We start from the raw sequence: 22357 nt of genomic DNA, 5'->3' as shown, positions 1-22357 counted from the left end.
GAAAAAAATTAGTATGAATATGTAGGTCAAGTTAATAGGTTTTAGTTTACCTACCAGACACAACTCGACCTCCTGGACGACCACCTATAAGGTGGTATGAAAGCTGGTCCTCAGCATCTCAACTACTCCTGGCAAACCTTTGATGCAAATACAGGACCCAGTCCTAACTAAAGAAGAAGAAGAAGAAGAAGAAGTTTACCTACCCACTATTTAGCTGATACTTCAACGATATTTTTCAGACAATAATGACTGCTAATTAACCGTTATGAAATGTTGGAACTCACTCAGTTTATTTGATTGAAAACATATTAAATTTGTATCTTAAAGTAGTCACGACATATGAAGTTACCAAAACATTGAATATTGAATCAACAATGAAATTATTCTATTGAATACCAGCTTGAATTTTATTTATATTTGAGTTTCGAAGGTATTGTCAACATCAAGCACATTAACTCATAAAGAATATTTAGAAAACAAATAATAGCTGTATTATTTATTGATATTTTAGTTACCTTTAATCTTATTATCATGCTATTATCTGTTTAAAAATATAGTTCACAATACACACTCATTGTTGCTTTGAGTAAACCAACAGAAAGCAAGTCGATTGTTTAAACAATATGTAAGTAAAAAACTAGGACATTGCAAGTAAATGCATTACATTGAAAGAATTCCTAAAACTCGATATGTTGTAGATACTGACCATTATATTTCGGGATAAGTCCAGAGTCACTCAGGTGTGATAATTTGATGAACTAAAAAGGTACTTCATTGCAATATAATAATATAATTCTGGAGAGATAATTAAAAAAAAGATTTCATAGGACTATCAATTATGTTATATTATATTGTCGAAAAAAAGTTGTTTCTTTGAATGCCAACAAAAGCTTGATTAGTAGTACTGGAAGGGCCTACTTTTTCATGATGGCACGATAGGGCTAATTTGTAGATTTAGAACTTTATAATTATTCCTACAAAGTTAAAGAGGGTTTTCTCTAACTATACCACTTTCCATGTTTATTTCGTAGAATAGTATTTAACGTAGAATAAAACTGACAAAATAATAGAAATAATGTTAATTCACTTCTCCGATAAACTGTCACACTTTTATTTCTTGATATTCGTTCGAGAAAATCCGTTTTGTGTCTGTGTACACCAGAAGATGTTGTTGGATCGGCAGCTGCAGCGACTATGAATCTTCTCCCTGAGAAATCCAGGGAAAGTACTAAAAAAGGCATAAACAGCTTCATAGAAAGAGTGTTACTAACTTACTTTGAAACTGAATCCAAAATGTGGAAGTTCTCAACACTTTGATCGACTTATTCAGTACTGAAAAGCGCCCTAATGGTAAATAACGATGTAAATCAGTAAATATTCGAAACTCATTGCATATTTGTATTGTTAGCCAAAAAAATCTAAAACATTTGCCCTGAAGAAATGGATAAGTTTCTGTTGCAAGCTCCAATCTCATCTCATGCATAAGGTGTGACAGCAAAAAATTCAAGTCTTTTAGCTCTGGTTGAAGATCATATCAAGGTAAAACTCAAAGTTAAAGAAGGTTAAATTTATATTTACCTACTTGTTTTAGAGGTGGCTGAAACTCTAAATATCAAAAAACAGGTTAAGTCTTGACTGGTGATTATTGAATTTTATGGAATTTGAAAGCATCCTTAATGGATTAGGATGGATTTTTATTTGGACACTGTATTAAACGTAATACTTTCCACTTACTTCATAAACAGTAAATGCTTAATAATTTTCACTGATGGAGATAATGTTTTTAATCATAACTTGTCGATACCTGTAATTAACGTTAAAATTAACAACGACAACATACATTCCGAAGTGTTTTTGAATTCTTTTGGATGCCAAGGAATAGTTATGAAATCTGACAGACCGTCTACAGTTTTTCAAACTTTCGAAATGGAAATTAGAAACAGTACGGAAAGATTCAACCACAGACAGTTTTTAATAGCAACAGGTTAGTGTGGTTAGAAGCTCTAATACTTTATTTTATTCCATACTTGATATTTTTAATTTGTTTTAATACATTTGAAAACATTCATAATATTTTTCTTGGTAATTAAAATACTAATATTCATACATTATAGAAGCATATCCCTTCTGGATGTGGTGGAGAAAGTTTAGGCTAGATTTGTGAGAATCCAACTGAACTAGTACCCAGAAAAAGAACTGATCTGGAAATGGATAAAAGCTATGAGCGAAATTTAGGCCTTCATGCTATGTTCATAAATTTTGAGCAAGCTTATGAGTCCGCAAATAATTGCAGATGATTTAGCTTCAATAATTTGAGCAAAGAAGGAAATGGAAAGAGCTTTCTGTAAACTAGAAGGGACTCCAGAAAATTATGGACCATTAATAAACCAAAAAGAAAACAAAATATTAGTGCTAAAACAAAATGTAGTTGGTGGAAAGAAATAAATAGACATTAAAGCGGTATAAGAGAAGACAAATAATATAAGAAAGGAAAAGTTTGTGAAATTGGAAGGGAAAGAAGTTACAAGACGGAAAGAGAAGCCAAAGAACAACGCTTAGATGCAGTATTGGAAGATGTTAAAGTAGAACCGAGTTGTCTTGTTATCCCCACATTTCGTCTAGTTATTCTTCATCATCCAACGCGATATTTCCACTTCCTAAAGAAGTCCAGAAATTGCCCTCAATGTAGGTATCGCTGTAGTGGAGTTTTTGTCATTAAAATGATATCCTTTCAAAGATATTTTTAATCTGAGAAAGATACAAAGGTCACAAGAAGCTACCTCGAGTAAGAAGGTTAAGGAAATTGAATAACTTCCCATGTAGAAGCCGCCAGACTTGAACGACGGGGCTTAGCTTGGTCCAACGCTGGGAACCCCGGCCTTGGCAAACCAATAATGGCCCAAGAATGGTTGAAGTCTGTTGAAATATATGTAACCTTACCTCGGCCATCCCATATTCCCCCAAGCCTGGTTGAGCTACGGGTAACCCGACCTCGGCCATCTTATAGTGAACCAGGCTTGGCAGAACTCTGAAAAACTATCTAAAGTTTTGTTCTAATATCTTATCCATAAGAAGTAATAATTTTTTATAAATCAAATTATTTTATGCATAAAAGATAATAAAAAAACATCATTTCTGTAAACGTTTAATTATTTAACTAATATTTTGTATGTAAAAGTATAGAATTGCAGTTGAAGACCGATGGGAAAGATAAGTAAGTCATGGACCGTAGAAGGCTGAAGTACTGTAAAGCGATCGGTACAAAACCATCTTTACTACCAACACGAAGAACCATTTCTTAATTCCCCCTTTAATATGGAGTATTTAAGACACCATCATTAGAATTTTACAACCAAACCAGGTTCCATCCAAATACCCTAGATTTTTGTTTGAGTCTCGGTATGTCTTAATACTCCGTGAATAGTTTTGTCGTCGAAATTTTGAGTCGTTTCGTCAACTGTTATCAGCTACTCACACACACTTTATATAAAAATCGTTTCCGATTCCTGATGTTTCTAGAAAATACCAGATGTTGTTGATGTCAGCGTGATGAACTAAATAATTATGTCACAAAGGAGCCAGAACCTGATCCAAGTTTTGAAGAGGGAGTAGTCTTCGAATGTAGTGGCAGCAAAAAACTCAATGATCTAATTCGTGATTTAGATTTTCTTGGATCTCGTTCGCAGCAGTGAAATTTTCACTTTTCTCGAAAAAATGATACAGTTTACAGTCCAGATTAGTTTTTTGAAAGATTGGTCATCGCGTAAAAACATTTTGCCTGACCAGAAAAACGAACTTAATGAACCTTTGGAACTCATACATCAGTAGAAAGTTTATTTATCTTCTGCTCATAAAATAATGACAAAAATTTCCAAACTACACTATCAAGAATAAAGAAAAGAGCAGGAATGCCTTCAAACATGTATGTAGCGATTTAGGTAAGAAAACAGTCGGACAACAGCAAACATCTAATTGAGAACTTGCAATTTTCTAAGACATTAGGTTGCAATATATCCCTCTACTCTCCATTTTCTTTACTGTTCTTAAGAATTCTTTCCCGATAATTTGGGACAGTTCCAGCCGAGCATGTAGAGAGATTTCACCAGCAAATGGTTCAGATAGATATGCTTAAAACCGCTCCTGGCAAATAAAGGGTTTTCCAATAAGAGGTGTTATTTTGATATTCAAAGAAAAATGTCATTTTTTGAGATAAATGAGCCATATGGCCGCCACGACTACGCTTACAGGACCATATCCTTTTCATGAAAGTTTCCGTAACCAAATTGCAAAGCGGCTGCCCTATGTCCTCGATAGCCTCACGAATTCCAACTTTGAGGTCTTGAATCAATGCCGGACTGTTGACGTAGACCTTATCTTTCTTTGTTGGCCCCAAAGGAAAAAGTCGCAAGGTATTAAAACACCAGATCTCGGTGGCCAATTGTGATCACCTCTTCGAGAGATAAGACGGTCTGGAAATTTTTCCCGTAAAAGATCGAGATGGTTTCGTTGCTTGTGTGGCACGTAGCACCGTCTTGTTGAAAGTAAACGTTGTCCAAATCAATACAATCCATTTCCGACCATAAAAAATCATTAATCATCTCTCGATACCGCAATCGATTCACCGTAACTGTTGCTCCAGCCTCATTTTCGAAAAAGTAAGGTCCAATGACACCTCCAGACTATAAACCGCACCAAACAGCACGCGTTGAGGATGGAGAGGATTTTCAACAATAACTCTCGGGTTTTCCGAGCCCTAGATTCGACAATTTTGTTTATTGACGTAACCACCAAGGTGGAAATGGGCCTCAGATGATTTTTCGATGAAATTCCGGATTCAATGACCCAACTGAACTTTATAGGCCTTAAGACCCAAGTCTTTATGCAAAATACGGTGTAATGACGTTTGTGGAATGGCTAATTACAAAGAACGACGAGGAGTGGACAAACCTGGGTTTTCTTCAACACTTTGGGCTACTGCAGCAATATTCTCAGTTATTCTTGAGCGACGTGCACGGGTTTTATTCTTCACATCACTAACTTGTCCCAACAGCTCAACTTTTTCCACCAATTTCTGTATTGCAGTCCGAGAAGGTGCTTCACGTCGACCCGAAAATGTTTTAGTTTTACGAACCGTCTCTGCCAAACTTTCACCATTTTTATAATGAATTTTAATAATTTCAATGCGATGTTGAAGCGTGTATCGTTCCATTTTCATTAATGGCGTAGTTTCTACTTGTCAAATGTCAAAAAATGAAAGCTTCAAAAGTGACATTTACCGAAATAGCGGGCTGTTCAAAATAACACGTCTTATTCCTCTACAAGCTAAAAAAGATAACCAAAGAAATTGTTTGATTTAATTTATCTTTTCTTAATACAATAATAAGCATATTTTGTGAAAGTGTTTTGTTTTTTTGGTATTGGAATTTACATATTTCATGTTTTCCCTTCTCTTAAAATGTGTGGGTGATCAGAACTAACCGAGTACATATTAGAATTCAATACAAAATATGTTAAGAATATTTTTCTTACAGGTTACACAGTTAACTGCTTAGAATTGTTTGAATTTTTTATCGTAGGAACAAATTCAACCGAAAATCCAATGGAGATATTTGAATCCACCCAGATACAATATGTTGCCGACTTATTAATTGTAGAGGAAACTACTCACAATAATTCTAATGACCTTGGGGAAGTTTATGAATTGTGGACACATAAATATACCGGACTACAAAATAACTCAGAGAAAGTGTTATTGGACGTTTGGTATTCACTGAACGAATCATTTTCGTACGGTGCAAATTTATATCCAAACAAATTAAAAAATCAAATGAGCAGAGTACTTAAGATGGCAACTTTTCAGTATGAACCGTACACAATTATTGGTAAGAGAAATACGCAAATTGAAAATTGATACATCGAGAGATTTTTGATATATGTACAATTGGATAAGTGATTAAATTTCACATTCCCAAAGAAAATTATCAAAGCTATTTACATTAAGACTATTGTTTGTATTTGATTTTCACTTTACTAAGATCATTAAGTAACTTTAATAAAGTAACTTCATCTTTGGACGTCTTAATTTGAATTAAGATGAAGGGTGGTTTCACGCACATTCCATATCGAGAAATACTTCGCTATATTTCACGAATTGGCTGATACCAAATAGTGAAATTACAACTAAACTTTACGAAGATTTTGGAAATACTAACTACGACAACAAGGTGTCAAATAAATTAAAGAAGTGGTGCGTACAAATCATCCAAGAAGAAAATAACTAAACTAAAAATATGATTTTCACATTCCTATAAGACTTCAGTCCTATAAAACGATGTTCTAATGAAAGATCAAACTGAGGAGAATTTTCAAACGAAAAAAAATAAGTTTAATAATGAGAATGAGTTGTGTGTACTCGATGGCACCCTTATAAATCGAAATTTAAAAGAATATAAAGCAGCAAACAAGCTGCGAATTTTTATTCAAGGTCGAAGGTTAAAAAAATGAGTTTTTCGTGATTTTCGGCAAAACGGTGAGTTTTATCATTAAAATACCTTAGATAAAAAATGGAGATCATAAAATTATCTACAAAAAATGTATTGATACTTTTTTTCTTACAAGTCACCGTTTTTGAGATATAACGATTCAAAAATTTGTAAACGTCATAATATACACACGTTTCCAGGTAGTGTACCTAGCGCGTTTTTTTAAACGTTGTTTACCCAGTAGGCCTATTCCACGGGTCAGTTGTAATCCTGTTTAATTTGAAACTATTGCGAAATAATGGATATTAACAGATATTGAAAAGATAAAAGCAATTTAAGTTGAAAAAAAGTAATGAAATTTAATCGTCCCAGTTGTAACTTTCGAATTCTTCTCCTTGATCTTCTTGTTCTTGTTCATCTTGTTATTCTTCTTCTTGTTCTTGTCCTTCTTCATCTTTAACTGCGTTAATAGCGATGTATCGATCAACAGTTCATTAGAACCAGTGCAAACTTTATTTCCACCTGCGCCGGAGAAACTGCTAAGCACGATTTTTTGTAACTGCAAAAAGGGATGCAGGGCTAATTGTAGTTGCAAAAAAGTCGGAATGTTTTGTTCTCTGGCATGTACACATTGTCAAGGCCGGTCGGGCTCTAATATCGAATCCCCAACAGAAGAGGATCCATTTGATTCCAACGAGGCGACATACAACTTTTGCAACTTTTTGAATCGTTATATCTCAAAAACGGTGGCTCGCAGGAAAAAAAGTATTGATACATTTTTTGTAGATGATTTTATGATCTACAATTCTTGTCTGAGGTATTTTTATGATAAAATTTACCGTTTTGCTAATAATGGCGAAAAACTCATTTTTTGACCTTGAATGATGGGGAACTTTCAAATTTTATTTCCAATTGTATTTTCAATACTCTTACCGATTTTCAGCTTGGTGGTAATTTATGAAGCTTCACATACAAACAAATATTTATAATTGAATACGGACTAATTGATTTTCAAAACATTCTACATTGAGATGCATGCATTTGAACCAATGTTCACTTTTCCATTTCGATTGATGTACCTCCAAACCATGTAATTTAAACGCATCAACCGCTTCTTCAGTTGTAGAAAAACGTTGACCTCGCAATTCACTCTTATTCTACGGGAATAAGAAGAAATCATTGGGTGCCAAACAACAATTCGATAGTTTGACTGTTCGAATACGTTTTCGTTGATTCGTCTTCTGCGATTGGTTCTCTGATTTTTCTTCTGGCAAACAAATTATGGTGTACCGATCCACGTTATTCTAATGTAACACTGACATGTCCAGCTATTACGAAAAACAAGCGACTATTTGTTTCGAAGCGCTTCGTGAGCGAACAAGTTGGACTCGGCTCGTCTTGAAAGACCGATACAATCGATTATTGTTCGGTTTCGGGTTCATATCATAGATTCTTGCATCATTCAGCATTTCTTTGCACCAATTGAGACGAGCGAAATGCTCATGCAATTTTGAATGTATGGAAGTCGAACTAATGCCCAAGTATGCCTCAATCTCACGGTATATGACATGATGATCTTGCAATATCAGTTTAGGCATAGCATCGATGTTTTCTGACACAACAGCCAATTTTGAACGACGTTCATCGTGTAACGAAGGGCGACCACGATTGAGTTGGAAATATCAACGAAGTACGGTGGCTCGAGATAGAGCTTTATGAGTAAAAGTCATAGAAAATCATCGCACGAAAATGTTCGCGATTTAATTCTACTTTTCGACCAAAATGAAAGTTTCAAGTATCTGCAACAAACTCAAATAGCACGTTCTGAATACGTTCACCTTTAAAAATGTCAAACTTTGTAATGACATTGTCAGATTTGACATATACACATCAGTGTTGCCATATCTCAAAACTTAAGTAGCATTTCGCTTACTAGCTTCGTTCGAAATTTAGTGGAATTTATCTGAAATTCATTATTCTCCATCCCATCGTTTCATCCTTTCCTCACAAAATTATATACGCCTTCTAGAGTTGTCTTCCGACAGCTTTTGGACTAGATACATCTTACATAAGTGGTAGTATAATTTTCTGCAGAATTAAGGCAATTTTCAATTATTTTCATCATAACAATTAATTTATGTTTATAAGGTTCTGGAAAGGACCATATGGGCTCCGAGATGTCATCTATGTTAACTTTCGCCAAGTTTCTGAATATGACACCGGAATTAGTGATAAATTCTGATGATTTTTGGGGAGCCATTTATGAAAATTGGACTGGAAATGGACTAATGGGTAATATAGTTAACGATAAAGCAGATATAGGCTTAGGTAAGAACTGAGTGGAAATGGAAGCTACTAATATCTACCATTAATTTTAATACGACTTTGAGATCTTATGTTTGGAACTCATCAATTCTTAGTTATACACAGAAACAAATTTCGGAATCAAATTAAGTCAGGTGAAAGTCAACATCGGTGAACGAAGAAGTTATCGATTGAATACATCGTTTACTGTCCAACGATCTTTGAAATGGTTGTTTAAAAACTTGGTCACCACTACAGTAATTTGAGGTGAAGCACCATCGTGTTGATTTCAAATCTAATTGATTCCGATATTATTTTCAATTTCCTAGATATCTTAGATCTAAAATTAATGGCAAATATTTTGTTTCGCTGCCTTTACATATCCAATAAGCTTACAATTTTTATAATAAAAATGTGGCACAAATACACCCTCAAGTATTATTGAGGCGATAACAATGAAACCAGCAACCTCGATTCTTCTCAATACTCTGGACCAAAGCAGTAATTCGTTTTTTCTATGGAATAAGTATGTATGGGATTCCAGTAGAAGTTATTGAATACGACGAGGAAGATATACATAAAAATAATATGCGAAATAATACGGAAAATTTAGAATGAAGTACAAATGCCTGGGTGATGAAGGAATGGAATAATATATCCAATACCCATGAAGAAAAATAAAGGTGTGGTAATTATACAGAGATGTCACTTCTGGATATGGTGTACAAAGGTTTGATAAGAGTTGTGAGAAATCGACTCAGCGAATGCCAAGAAAAAAGATTGGGAGGTTTGAAGAAAAGAGGAACAACGAATAATGGATATAAGCTATTGGGAAAATCTAGGTCTTCATGTTAAAATTGTTTATTTTAAATAGTCTTATGACACAAGAAAATGAAATAAAAAGTATATTGCCTAAATCCCGAAAAAAATTGTGCTTATCTTCATTACCTTCAGTCTCTGAAGACGATAACTTGGTTTTCGAAACGCGCCTCAGACAGTGTAATTGTAAGTGTTGGTGTAGTGGTGGTGTTTGTTCAGTATGAATATCACCAACGGTTCCAGAAAGTTTAGAGAGACAGATCTGTATCGGAAAAATTTAGGATTCAAAAGGAACGCATATAATCATGATTCGTCGTCTGTCACGATCTTATAAACCTCTTTTGAAGCACCGTGATTGAATTTTCTAGGCATTTCTTTGCGCCAATAGACTCGAGCTTTTTTTGAACGATTGAACGAGGTATCCACCGCGAAAAAATCTTTTTTAGGCAAATACTTCAATCTCACGGTATGTCACTTGACGATATTGCAATATCAGTGTACGAACATTATCGTTGTTGTCTGGTACAACAGCCGATGTTGGATAATCTTCACGAAATTCATCCTGTAGTGAATTTCGACCACAATTGGATTCGGAAAACCGGCGCAACGCGGTGGCTCGAGGTGGTGCTTTATCACCAAAAGTCGAAGCAAGTTTATCGGCACTGCTGTTGGTTTTTTCCACGACGAAAGTTATAGAAAATCATCGCAAGAAATTGTTCATGATTTAAATCTATTTTTTTCCCATGATGAATTTTTCAAGTGAAACACATCAGTGTTGCCATATCTCAGAACTTTGGTAGCAATCCTTTTGTATAATTGATCGGTTCAATTTCTTCATTTGGGATACATTATTGGGAAACACCTGCTCTGCTTATTTTTGACAATCAAATATCTTTTGTAACTCTCTAACAATCATTTCGAATACTTATTCCAGTACCCAACTGCTACAAATATTTATATTTTTAGGGTCACTGTACACGTGGGAATCCGCTTATCATTACTTGGATTTGTCATTTCCATTAATTAGAACTGGTGTAACTTGCTTAGTACCTGCTCCAACGTGAGTTAGTTATTCGTATTATAAACTAGATTATCGCAATATCGCTTTTAGAGTGGATGCTGGTTGGTTAACACCATTATATTCTTATTCTTATATGTTGTGGGCCTTCGTTATAACAACTTTCATGCTTGCTGTTTTCGGACACGCCGTTATTTATTATTTGGAAGAGGAGAATCTATTCCAGGCGTAAGTTATATACATAAATTAAAACAACAAATAATTAGAGTTAGCCACTTCCGAAACACCAAAAGTAGACTAATTTTAATATATTTTTCCCAGCTTTCGAATACTTCAGGAAAATAATTAATTTAGATTTGTGGTTGCTTTAAGTTGTGTGAAAATTTCAGAATCATAGGATTCAAAATTCCATATTCAACGTCACTCTGTATTTATACAACTTAAAACCACCACAAATCTCAATTAATTATTTCCCAGACGATGAATACATAAGTATTTGTAAGCTCGGAAAATATATTGAAGTTAGTCCACTTTGGTGTTTCATTGCCACGTTCCTAATAAGTAAACGCTTATAATTTAGCTAGTAAAGACTTCGTTACAATTGATATACACGTTTCGACTTAAGTCTTTATCAATATAAATAAGCAAATTGTCAGTGTCAATATCATATTTTGATAAAGACTTAAAGAAGGGTCGAAGCTTGTTTTTCTTTTGAAAATTATCAAAAAAAACTGGTTTTGAAGCAGAAGAAACCTAAAATCTCTTCTTTTTTAAAATTTTTTACATTAAAACAACAAATAATTAGAGTTAGCCACTTCCGAAACACCAAAAGTAGACTAATTTTAATATATTTTTCCCAGCTTTCGAATACTCCTGGATAATAATTAATTTAGATTTGTGGTTGCTTTAAGTTGTGTGAAAATTTCAGAATCATAGGATTCAAAATTCCATATTCAACGTCACTCTGTATTTATACAACTTAAAACCACCACAAATCTCAATTAATTATTTCCCAGACGATGAATACATAAGTATTTGTAAGCTCGGAAAATATATTGAAGTTAGTCCACTTTGGTGTTTCATTGCCACGTTCCCAATAAGAAACCGCTCTTAATATAGCTGGCAAAGACTTCGTTACAATTGATATACACGTTTCGACTTAAGTCTTTATCAATATAAATAAGCAAATTGTCATTGTGAATATCATATTTTGATAAAGACTTAAAGAAGGATCGAAGCTTGTTTTTCTTTTGAAAATTATCAAAAAAAACTGGTTTTGAAGCAGAAGAAACCTAAAATCTCTTCATTTTTAAAATTAGTTTTTCTAATAATTTTTGATTAATAATAAATTGACGTTTCGACTCAAGCGTGTATCGTTCCATTTTCATTAATGGCGTAGTTTCTACTTGTCAAATGTCAAAAAATGGCAGCTTCAAAAGTGACATTTACCGAAATAGCGGGCTGTTCAAAATAACACCTCTTATTAGAAAACCCTTTACTTGATTTGATAATATAAAATAAACCACCCCAATTAAGTTGTACTGTTCAATTCGATGCTGGACAATAAAATTCATGGTGAAATTTGTGTCTGCAGCTTCCAAAACGATAAGATTTTACTTGACCCGGGATAAAGATGGCAAGAATAAAAAATAAATAGTCTGGTACTGGTCTACTTAATATTTCAATTCAATTTAATCACTTTCAGTTAATAATTCATCCTACAGAGTAATGTATCATCGCTAAGGAAACAGTCGCCATTGTAGGTACTGGCAAAAGTTACTTGAAAATTTACTGTGTTATTAATAGTCAATGGCATGTTTTTTATCAATTTAATGTATATTTATGTTTCAGAAGAATTATTGAACCATCAAGATTGAAGTACAATCAATCGATATTTGTTATTTATAAATTATTCGTTATACAAGCCCTGAAGAAGTCCGAAATTCCTCCCGGAAGACACGGCGTCTTATTTATTGGAATCATGTATATGTTTAGCGTGTTTCTATCAAACACGTATAGTAGTGGTTTAGCTTCTGTTATGACAATTCCTCGCTATTACAATGTCATAGAAACCGTGGAGGAATTTGTCGATAGTGGTATTAGTTGGGCTGGAAACCATGATGTTTGGACGGAATCTATTAGTCATGCAAAACAGGTAATAATCGTACCTCCATACTAGATACACCGTTTGCCAAAGTATCGTCTTCAGAGACTGAAGGTAAACTAACACCTATCAACTTGACCTACTTATTTATACTGAATTGTCCAACCAATGAACCTCTCCTTTCAAACACGATATACATACACGCGATCTCGTACAATGTGACGTCACGTGGGAATCAAAATGTGAAAGTATGCCGTGAACATATGGAATTTGATAATTTGATTCCAAAACTAATCTATATATATATATATAAAAATGAATTGCTGTACGTTAGTCTCGAGACGGCTGGACCGATTTGGCTAATTGTGGTCTTCAATTATATTGATGGAAGTACAGAGAAGGTTTAAAAGTTGAATAAATATGAAAATGGCCGGAATTAAATGAAATCAACAATTTTTGTTTTTCCTTGATGTTTTGTTACAAATTTCTGATCGCAAACATAATATTTGACATCTAATATATCGATCCATTCTCTTTGTCGATCGATACCTCAGACAAAGAGCGCATCCATCTATCTTTGTGAGTGACGATTACCACTACGTGCGCGAAAACTTTCTTTACTTCGGTGATCCTTTGTGATAGTGACATTTCAAGTCATGTGATCTTTTTTTGTTGATCTTTTATGATAGTAACACTTTACTGCTAGTGATAAGTCGCCGGCAATTGAACTTTTCCCAGGGCGTTTTTACAAGCAGCTAACGCAGCTGGAGCATCGAGTCATTGGACTTTTTTACGAGCTGCTTGTAGCTTGTAAACTCGCCCCGCGTACTTGAGCATTTAATAATTTATGTGCTAATACAAATCTCGTAACAAGGTCTAGTGTCAGTAAGTTAATAAAAAGGTTAACGAAACTGGTGCAGTAAAACAGATGCAATTTTTATGCGTCCTGATTTGGATAAATCTTTTACTGAACCAGTTTCGTTAACCTTTCTTACTAATTTACTGACAATAGGCTTGTTATGGGATTTCGGTTAGGATATAAATTATTAAAGGTATTACACGTTTCTTGGTGACTCGTACAAGCCGTTTCCGAGGCTTGTAGTGGCAACTAGTGACACATCACAAATTCCAAATAATATAAAATCGTTGATATTTTTCTTTTCTCTTTTGCTGATTCAACGCATCTATTTTATTTTCAGGAGCCATATAAAACAATTGTTGATCGTTTTGTAACTGTACCTGATAAAAGAAAATTGGAAGAATACGCAATAACTGCGAAAACTGCGTTTGCATTGGAACGATTACCAAACGGTAAGGATCATTGTTAACGATTTGTTAAAATATATTCACCGGTACACGTTATCAATTTTTCTATAGAAATAATCACTAAAAAACTGACGTTTTTTATAATGTTACAAAATTGACCAAACGTTATATTAAACATAAACGATTTCGATCAAATTACCAATCAGAAGAACTTGATATAATTGGAATGATCCGTTGATTCTAAGACGCGCGCCTGTGATTAAGCCCTTCGTGTTAAGTACCCCTGGACAAAGTCCAGCCGCTAAGGGGTGAGAAACAGCACATTTCACCATCATCTGACATGCCAATAGGACCTCATTTCAATTCGTATAAAGTTGTTCCGGCGTTGTCTCCTCTCTAATTTTGGAAGTGTTGATGTCGCGTAAAAGAAAACGTTTGTGTGATTCGCCGATTCGCTTAAGATCCTTTCTAACCTTATTCTAGAAGAAAAACTCTAATCCGAGTGGTCTTCGGTCTTGTTTAAGATGTATAACTGGGTATTCCTCTTCGAAGTGCAGAGTTACCATGGCTGGTGTGCTCTCTTGTGAGTTCACTCGAATTCTAAGACCTTTTTAATGGGAGAGCCTTGAATTTTTTGCGTTTTTTATTGTTCATGTATTCCTTGTGTATTTTTTAGATAATCTAACTAACAAAAATTGACTAGGACTGGCTTGGTGCGAATGGGCCTTAATTGCAAAGATTTCTGAAAATATTTTTTCGTTTAATAAATTTAAATTAATATTGCTATTGTTTAACTTCTTTTCAATCATTTTGGCGCAATAATAAGAAATGTGTAGTAATTTTGAGTGATTTTTAACGAGTAAAAAAATAAAAACATTGCAATAAAACCAAATTTTCTTAAAAATAAAACATTCTAAACTGGTGCTGTATCACTTCTTGAGGTATGCTCTCCAATTCCTCTAATGCCGCTTGCTCAAGCTCATTTAAATTTTGAGAAAATGGATTTCGACGACGAATGCGGCGTTTCAAAATGTCCCAGACTTGCTCGATAAGATTCATATCTGGACTTCTTGGTGGCAAGTCCAGAGTATGAATTCCTACTTCGTTTAGGTAATTCAGAACATCTGCCGCGACGTGTGGTGTAGCATTATCATGCATTAAACGAAAATTGAATTTATATATGATTCGTTATATTCGCTGTTCTACAGCTGCCAGGTTGGGAGTTCAACTACATGAAATGGAATGAACCGGTGCACCACAACCAATCAACTGATACAACTCTAACATCTGGGAATCCAGTTGAGGGCTGCAACCATCCCGAATTTCCATAGATAAGTCCCAGTCTTATCTTTAATATGTAGACAAATCTGAGTTGTTTTTAATTTATACTTTTGTTCGTTGTACTCTTCTGGATACGCAGTCGATGCGAATTTTTTATATTTTTTTAATAAATTTATTTTTTGCCAAGACTTTTTATCGGTCACAGCAATAAATGTTATTTTGGAGAATCGTATCCGGGGATAGTTTTAGTTTTGAATTACTTAATTCAAAAGGGTTTTCCGGCTTTTCCATCTTGTTTTACTCATTTTTAACGTCGTTCATTAAAAAGGGGGGCGTTCAGTTTTATATTAATGATTCACTCCATCTGAGTACAAGTTATTTATATACTTTAACTGATGTCGAATACCCCTTTCTTAGGAAAAGTCTTCAACCGGGGAAATAAGGTCAAACCCTTCATAATAGAATTTTTCTCAGAAGTTAAGTTTCTTTTGTGTAATGTAATTTTAGACAATTATGCCATTGGAACGTACATTACAAGGGATGCTATTGAACATTTGAGATTAATGAAAGAAGATTTTTATTGGGAAGAATCTGTAATTATGACCAGAAAAAGTTCAGTGCTATTGCCCAAATTGAATGAATTTATATTGAGATTAGCCGAAACTGGTCTTATATCATACTGGCAACATGAAGTAAGTTTAATAGTGGATTTAAGATATATATATTAAAAATATTTGGTAATTGGTATTTGACGTAAGCTACTTTTTCTCTTTATTGCCGCTATATCATGGTCCTACATCATTATCCACGTCTAAATTTTCTTCTGTTTCATCTTCTTGCATTTCCTGCTGTTCATTTATCTGCGATATGTTTAAACTGTAATGCTTTTTCACAGAGTAAAGGGCCAGATATTGGTTGCCCACTTGACCGTTTTTGTAAAAACCAAGAATACAAAGCGTCTTCTAAAAGTTCGTTTTTCGGTTTTTTCATTATTTTCCGATGTTTACTCCGATCTTCACTATCTAATTTGCAGGTGTACAACAAAATTGAATCGGAATTCTCCGTAATCATCACTAATCGTGGATGTATCTACATCATACTCATCAGCCAACTTACGACATGTTTCTCCTTTTTTTTAACGAATCAATAATACTAGCTTTTACCCGCGGCTTCTCTCGCATCGAATCCATTAAATAAGTATCAGAAATCATAATAATAGAAAAGAACGAACTCTGTAGCTATATTAGAACCTGAGATATAGATCTTTGAATGTAGAAAAATTGCCAAAAACCTACAAAAATCCAAACTCCACATTGAATGTCCGCGCCTAGATCCTCTCCAACTCAACCGATTTAAATGTTCAAAAACTCAAAAGAAAGAGGGTGTTTCAGCGAGTGTTCTTAAATCAAAACGAACTCTGTAGCTATATTAGAACCTGAAATATAGATTTTTGAATTTAGAAAAATTGCCAAAAACCTACAAAAATCCATAACTCCGCATTGAATGTCCGCGCCTAGCTCCTCTCCAACTCAACCGATTTAAGTGTTGAAAAATACGAAAGAAAGAAGGTATTTCAGCGAGTGTTATTAAATCAAAACGAACTCTGTAGCTATATTAGAACCTGAGATATAGATCTTTGAATGTAGAAAAACTGCCAAAAACCTACAAAAATCCATAACTCCACATTGAATGTCCGCGCCTAGCTCCTCTCCAACTCAACCGATTTAAGTGTTGAAAAATACGAAAGAAAGAAGGTATTTCAGCGAATGTTCTTAAATTAAAACAAACTCTGTAGCTATATTAGAACCTGAGATATAGATCTTTGAATGTAGAAAAACTGCCAAAAACCTACAAAAATCCATAACTCCACATTGAATGTCCGCGCCTAGCTCCTCTCCAACTCAACCGATTTAAGTGTTGAAAAATACGAAAGAAAGAAGGTATTTCAGCGAGTGTTATTAAATCAAAACGAACTCTGTAGCTATATTAGAACCTGAGATATAGATTTTTGAATTTAGACAAATTGCCAAAAACCTACAAAAATCCATAACTCCGCATTGAATGTCCGCGCCTAGCTCCTCTCCAACTCAACCGATTTAAGTGTTGAAAAACACGAAAGAAAGAGGGTGTTTCAGCGAATGTTCTTAAATCAAAACGAACTCTGTAGCTATATTAGAACCTGAGATATAGATCTTTGAATGTAGAAAAATTTCCAAAAACCTACAAAAATCCATAACTCCGCATTGAATGTCCGCGCCTAGCTCCTCTCCAACTCAACCGATTTAAGTGTTGAAAAACACGAAAGAAAGAGGGTGTTTCAGCGAATGTTCTTAAATCAAAACGAACTCTGTAGCTATATTAGAACCTGAGATATAGATCTTTGAATGTAGAAAAATTTCCAAAAACCTACAAAAATCCATAACTCCACATTGAATGTCCGCGCCTAGATCCTCTCCAACTCAACCGATTTAAATGTTCAAAAACTCAAAAGAAAGAGGGTGTTTCAGCGAGTGTTCTTAAATCAAAACGAACTCTGTAGCTATATAAGAACCTGAGATATAGATCTTTGAATGTAGAAAAATTGCCAAAAACCTACAAAAATCCATAACTCCGCATTGAATGTCCGCGCCTAGCTCCTCTCCAACTCAACCGATTTAAGTGTTGAAAAACACGAAAGAAAGAGGGTGTTTCAGCGAATGTTGTTAAATCAAAACAAACTCTGAAGCTATATAAGAACCTGAGATATAGATCTTTGAATGTAGAAAAATTGCCAAAAACCTACAAAAATCCATAACTCCGCATTGAATGTCCGCGCCTAGCTCCTCTCCAACTCAACCGATTTAAGTGTTGGAAAATACGAAAGAAAGAGGGTGTTTCAGCGAATGTTCTTAAATCAAAACAAACTCTGTAGCTATATTAGAACCTGAGATATAGATCTTTGAATGTAGAAAAATTTCCAAAAACCTACAAAAATCCATAACTCCACATTGAATGTCCGCGCCTAGATCCTCTCCAACTCAACCGATTTAAATGTTCAAAAACTCAAAAGAAAGAGGGTGTTTCAGCGAGTGTTCTTAAATCAAAACGAACTCTGTAGCTATATTAGAACCTGAAATATAGATTTTTGAATTTAGAAAAATTGCCAAAAACCTACAAAAATCCATAACTCCGCATTGAATGTCCGCGCCTAGCTCCTCTCCAACTCAACCGATTTAAGTGTTGGAAAATACGAAAGAAAGAGGGTGTTTCAGCGAATGTTTTAAATTAAAACAAACTCTGTAGCTATATTAGAACCTGAGATATAGATCTTTGAATGTAGAAAAACTGCCAAAAACCTACAAAAATCCATAACTCCACATTGAATGTCCGCGCCTAGCTCCTCTCCAACTCAACCGATTTAAGTGTTGAAAAATACGAAAGAAAGAAGGTATTTCAGCGAGTGTTATTAAATCAAAACGAACTCTGTAGCTATATTAGAACCTGAGATATAGATTTTTGAATTTAGACAAATTGCCAAAAACCTACAAAAATCCATAACTCCGCATTGAATGTCCGCGCCTAGCTCCTCTCCAACTCAACCGATTTAAGTGTTGAAAAACACGAAAGAAAGAGGGTGTTTCAGCGAATGTTCTTAAATCAAAACGAACTCTGTAGCTATATTAGAACCTGAGATATAGATCTTTGAATGTAGAAAAATTTCCAAAAACCTACAAAAATCCATAACTCCGCATTGAATGTCCGCGCCTAGCTCCTCTCCAACTCAACCGATTTAAGTGTTGAAAAACACGAAAGAAAGAGGGTGTTTCAGCGAATGTTCTTAAATCAAAACGAACTCTGTAGCTATATTAGAACCTGAGATATAGATCTTTGAATGTAGAAAAATTTCCAAAAACCTACAAAAATCCATAACTCCACATTGAATGTCCGCGCCTAGATCCTCTCCAACTCAACCGATTTAAATGTTCAAAAACTCAAAAGAAAGAGGGTGTTTCAGCGAGTGTTCTTAAATCAAAACGAACTCTGTAGCTATATTAGAACCTGAAATATAGATTTTTGAATTTAGACAAATTGCCAAAAACCTACAAAAATCCATAACTCCGCATTGAATGTCCGCGCCTAGCTCCTCTCCAACTCAACCGATTTAAGTGTTGAAAAACACGAAAGAAAGAGGGTGTTTCAGCGAATGTTCTTAAATCAAAACAAACTCTGAAGCTATATAAGAACCTGAGATATAGATCTTTGAATGTAGAAAAATTGCCAAAAACCTACAAAAATCCATAACTCCGCATTGAATGTCCGCGCCTAGCTCCTCTCCAACTCAACCGATTTAAGTGTTGGAAAATACGAAAGAAAGAGGGTGTTTCAGCGAATGTTCTTAAATCAAAACAAACTCTGTAGCTATATTAGAACCTGAGATATAGATCTTTGAATGTAGAAAAATTGCCAAAAACCTACAAAAATCCATAACTCCACATTGAATGTCCGCGCCTAGCTCCTCTCCAACTCAACCGATTTAAGTGTTGAAAAATACGAAAGAAAGAAGGTATTTCAGCGAGTGTTATTAAATCAAAACGAACTCTGTAGCTATATTAGAACCTGAAATATAGATTTTTGAATTTAGACAAATTGCCAAAAACCTACAAAAATCCATAACTCCACATTGAATGTCCGCGCCTAGCTCCTCTCCAACTCAACCGATTTAAGTGTTGAAACACACGAAAGAAAGAAGGTATTTCAGAGAGTGTTATTAAATCAAAACGAACTCTGTAGCTACATTAGAACCTGAGATATTGAGGATAGAACGTATGTATGTGAAAAACTCCTATAAGTAATGTACACGGGGAAATCGCATTTGAGTATAACTTGAGAATGGTGAAAATTAGATGAAATCCGATGGTTGATGGCTGATCTGTGCATCAATACCTTTCATGGAAAAAAAAAATTAAGCAAATCGGTTGTGTAGAACGCCTGAACGGACTCGGAATGGAAATCATTAATTTTTTCAATAGATAAGATTTATTATGTCTTTAAGCGATAACACGCTTTGATATTTTCAAATATTTAGACGCGACACGCGTGGGACAGCGATCCCGAACGGCGCGAGCGGAGTAATGCCAGTTCCGACTCGTTCGTGCTTGCATAAATTCCACTTTTAGTACATATGTTAAAGATTTTGTAACTTGACTCAATATTACTTAATTATTTAATTGGTCGCAGTTGATAGTCCGGTTAATCGCGAATCCGTATAACTGAGGGCCGGATAATCGAGTTTCTACTGTATTTTTTTTACGCCGCTCGATTCGCCCAAACGCTCAACGCACTATTTTGGTATTGTTGTAATAATAACGAAAAAATATTTCGGAGAAATGCCGCCCCGTGTTAGTCTCAACTATGTAGACATTATAAGAGTAAAAAAATATGATTTTATTTCGTGGAGTTTAATCATCAACTATTTTTCTAATGCAGGGAAACAACTTTATCAAATAATGTCACAAAAGTTGTTTGACGTGATTTTAGATTTTTTTTTTGCAGAACTTGAACTTTTTACGTTTTATTTATTTTGTGCATTATTCTATCACAATCGTACTTATTCTTTTGTAGGCCGTAATGATGCATATGGATACGTATATACAAAATGTGATTCAATATTATAAGACAAAGAAGCAGCGACCTGTTGTTAAATTAAAATGGAACCACGTAGCTGGAGCTTTCAGTATATTAGTATTTGGTTGCATAACCAGTATGATAATAATTATTATTGAATTTGCAATATATTATATGAGATCAAAGAGAGATACAGCCCCTCATCCATGATCGTAGATGGCACAATTGTCAATCGAATAAAACAAATATTTTTCATTGATATCAACACATCATTTTAAACCGAAATCCGTTCCGTCAACTATTCGTTATTCGCTTCTTAGCTATAGATAAAGTGATCTCAAACTTACCTCAATTTTTATTCGATCGTTTTTTGCTTAAATTGCCACCCAATTTGGAATTAACTGGTCCTGAGTTGTCTGAGAATGTCAGAGCATTGACACTAACCTATTTTTCGAATTACTTGAGAATCGGCTGATTATGTTAAAATCTAATCAGTCAATAATTCATAATTCAAAGCTAGGATGGTTCCTGGCTGGCCCATTGAATACTTAACTCTCATAATCAAGCAAAGCTTTATTTCCTCAAATTTATTACAAGAGTTGGTTAGAAGCTTTTGGTTATTGGACGATGTACAGTTTGATTAAATTAAGTTAGGTTTTAGGTTTAGGTTTTATTAAAATATTTCGAAAGATAGCTTAAGACGTTGTATGGTTAAACTGCTTTTTAACTAAAATTTTCAGTATTGAGGAGATTTCAACTGGAAAACGTTCAAAAAAGGACCCCGAGCTTCGTTAACAATATTATGTGATATTTAAAGAATGTGAGTTAAATAAAAAGCCGTGAGCGGTAGAGCTCCATCACGAAAGTCGAATTTTTCAATTCCAATTGACAACAAAGAAAAAATTGTCATAATGACAAGAAATTTCGAAAATGGGAAGTAAAAAAAATCACCCTAGCAACGATCATACTCGTATTATTCATTAAATAGGAGGCGGTCCAATTCAACAATTACAACGATCAAAATGATTTCGGACGTTTTGTGCTAGAAGAACTGAAGGAGAAAACTTTGAACTTGATAAAGACAATTCTTCAACATCACCCCTACTTGCATGCGAAGTTCGAACCCTCTAGTTAAACTTTTTCTGGCCAAAAAATAAGAAAATATAACAAAAATGACCATAAAATGGAGAGGGGTGGAGATGGAAAGTTTCGACCTTAGACAGGAAATCATCTCGCAACTAATTGAACCTACATGTGAAATTTCATTTTTCAGTCGCTTTTCGTTTGACCTGCAGAGGTGAGCAAAGGTCAAAAACCACTTTTTTTGCACTGAGACCCCTCGAAATATCCATTTGTTTTCAACCAAACTCTAATAACATCAATCCGCCGCCAAAAAAGCCATGTACGCTAATTTTGAACCAAATCGGACAAATGGCAATTGCTCGAGAGACGAAAATAAGAATTATATATATATACTAG

The 22357-nt window shown here is 34.5% G+C and overlaps 1 protein-coding gene across 2 annotated transcripts; it reads left to right on the top strand.

Moving 5' to 3' along the window:
• The first annotated feature begins 216 nt into the window (after positions 1-216).
• LOC130447989 (glutamate receptor ionotropic, delta-2-like) lies at positions 217-21996 on the top strand. 2 transcript variants are annotated; one of them, XM_056785091.1, is made up of 11 exons: positions 699-1350; positions 1409-1539; positions 1592-1984; positions 5577-5882; positions 8631-8810; positions 10572-10665; positions 10717-10851; positions 12475-12778; positions 13927-14038; positions 15782-15966; positions 20876-21996. In XM_056785091.1, the coding sequence occupies exons 3-11, from the start codon at positions 1687-1689 to the stop codon at positions 21086-21088; spliced, it is 1827 nt and encodes a 608-aa protein (XP_056641069.1). In that variant the 5' UTR covers positions 699-1350; positions 1409-1539; positions 1592-1686; the 3' UTR covers positions 21089-21996. The 2 variants fall into 2 exon arrangements, with proteins under 2 accessions (XP_056641070.1, XP_056641069.1); XM_056785092.1 differs by lacking the exons at positions 699-1350; positions 1409-1539 and adding an exon at positions 217-430 and having other exon boundaries at positions 12478-12778.
• Positions 21997-22357: the final 361 nt, after the last annotated feature.

Source organism: Diorhabda sublineata, chromosome 8, assembly GCF_026230105.1.
Source record: "Diorhabda sublineata isolate icDioSubl1.1 chromosome 8, icDioSubl1.1, whole genome shotgun sequence".
NCBI lineage: Eukaryota > Metazoa > Arthropoda > Insecta > Coleoptera > Chrysomelidae > Diorhabda > Diorhabda sublineata.
The sequence above is the reverse complement of the archived record's forward strand: the minus strand, read 5'-3'. Positions and strand labels throughout refer to the sequence as shown.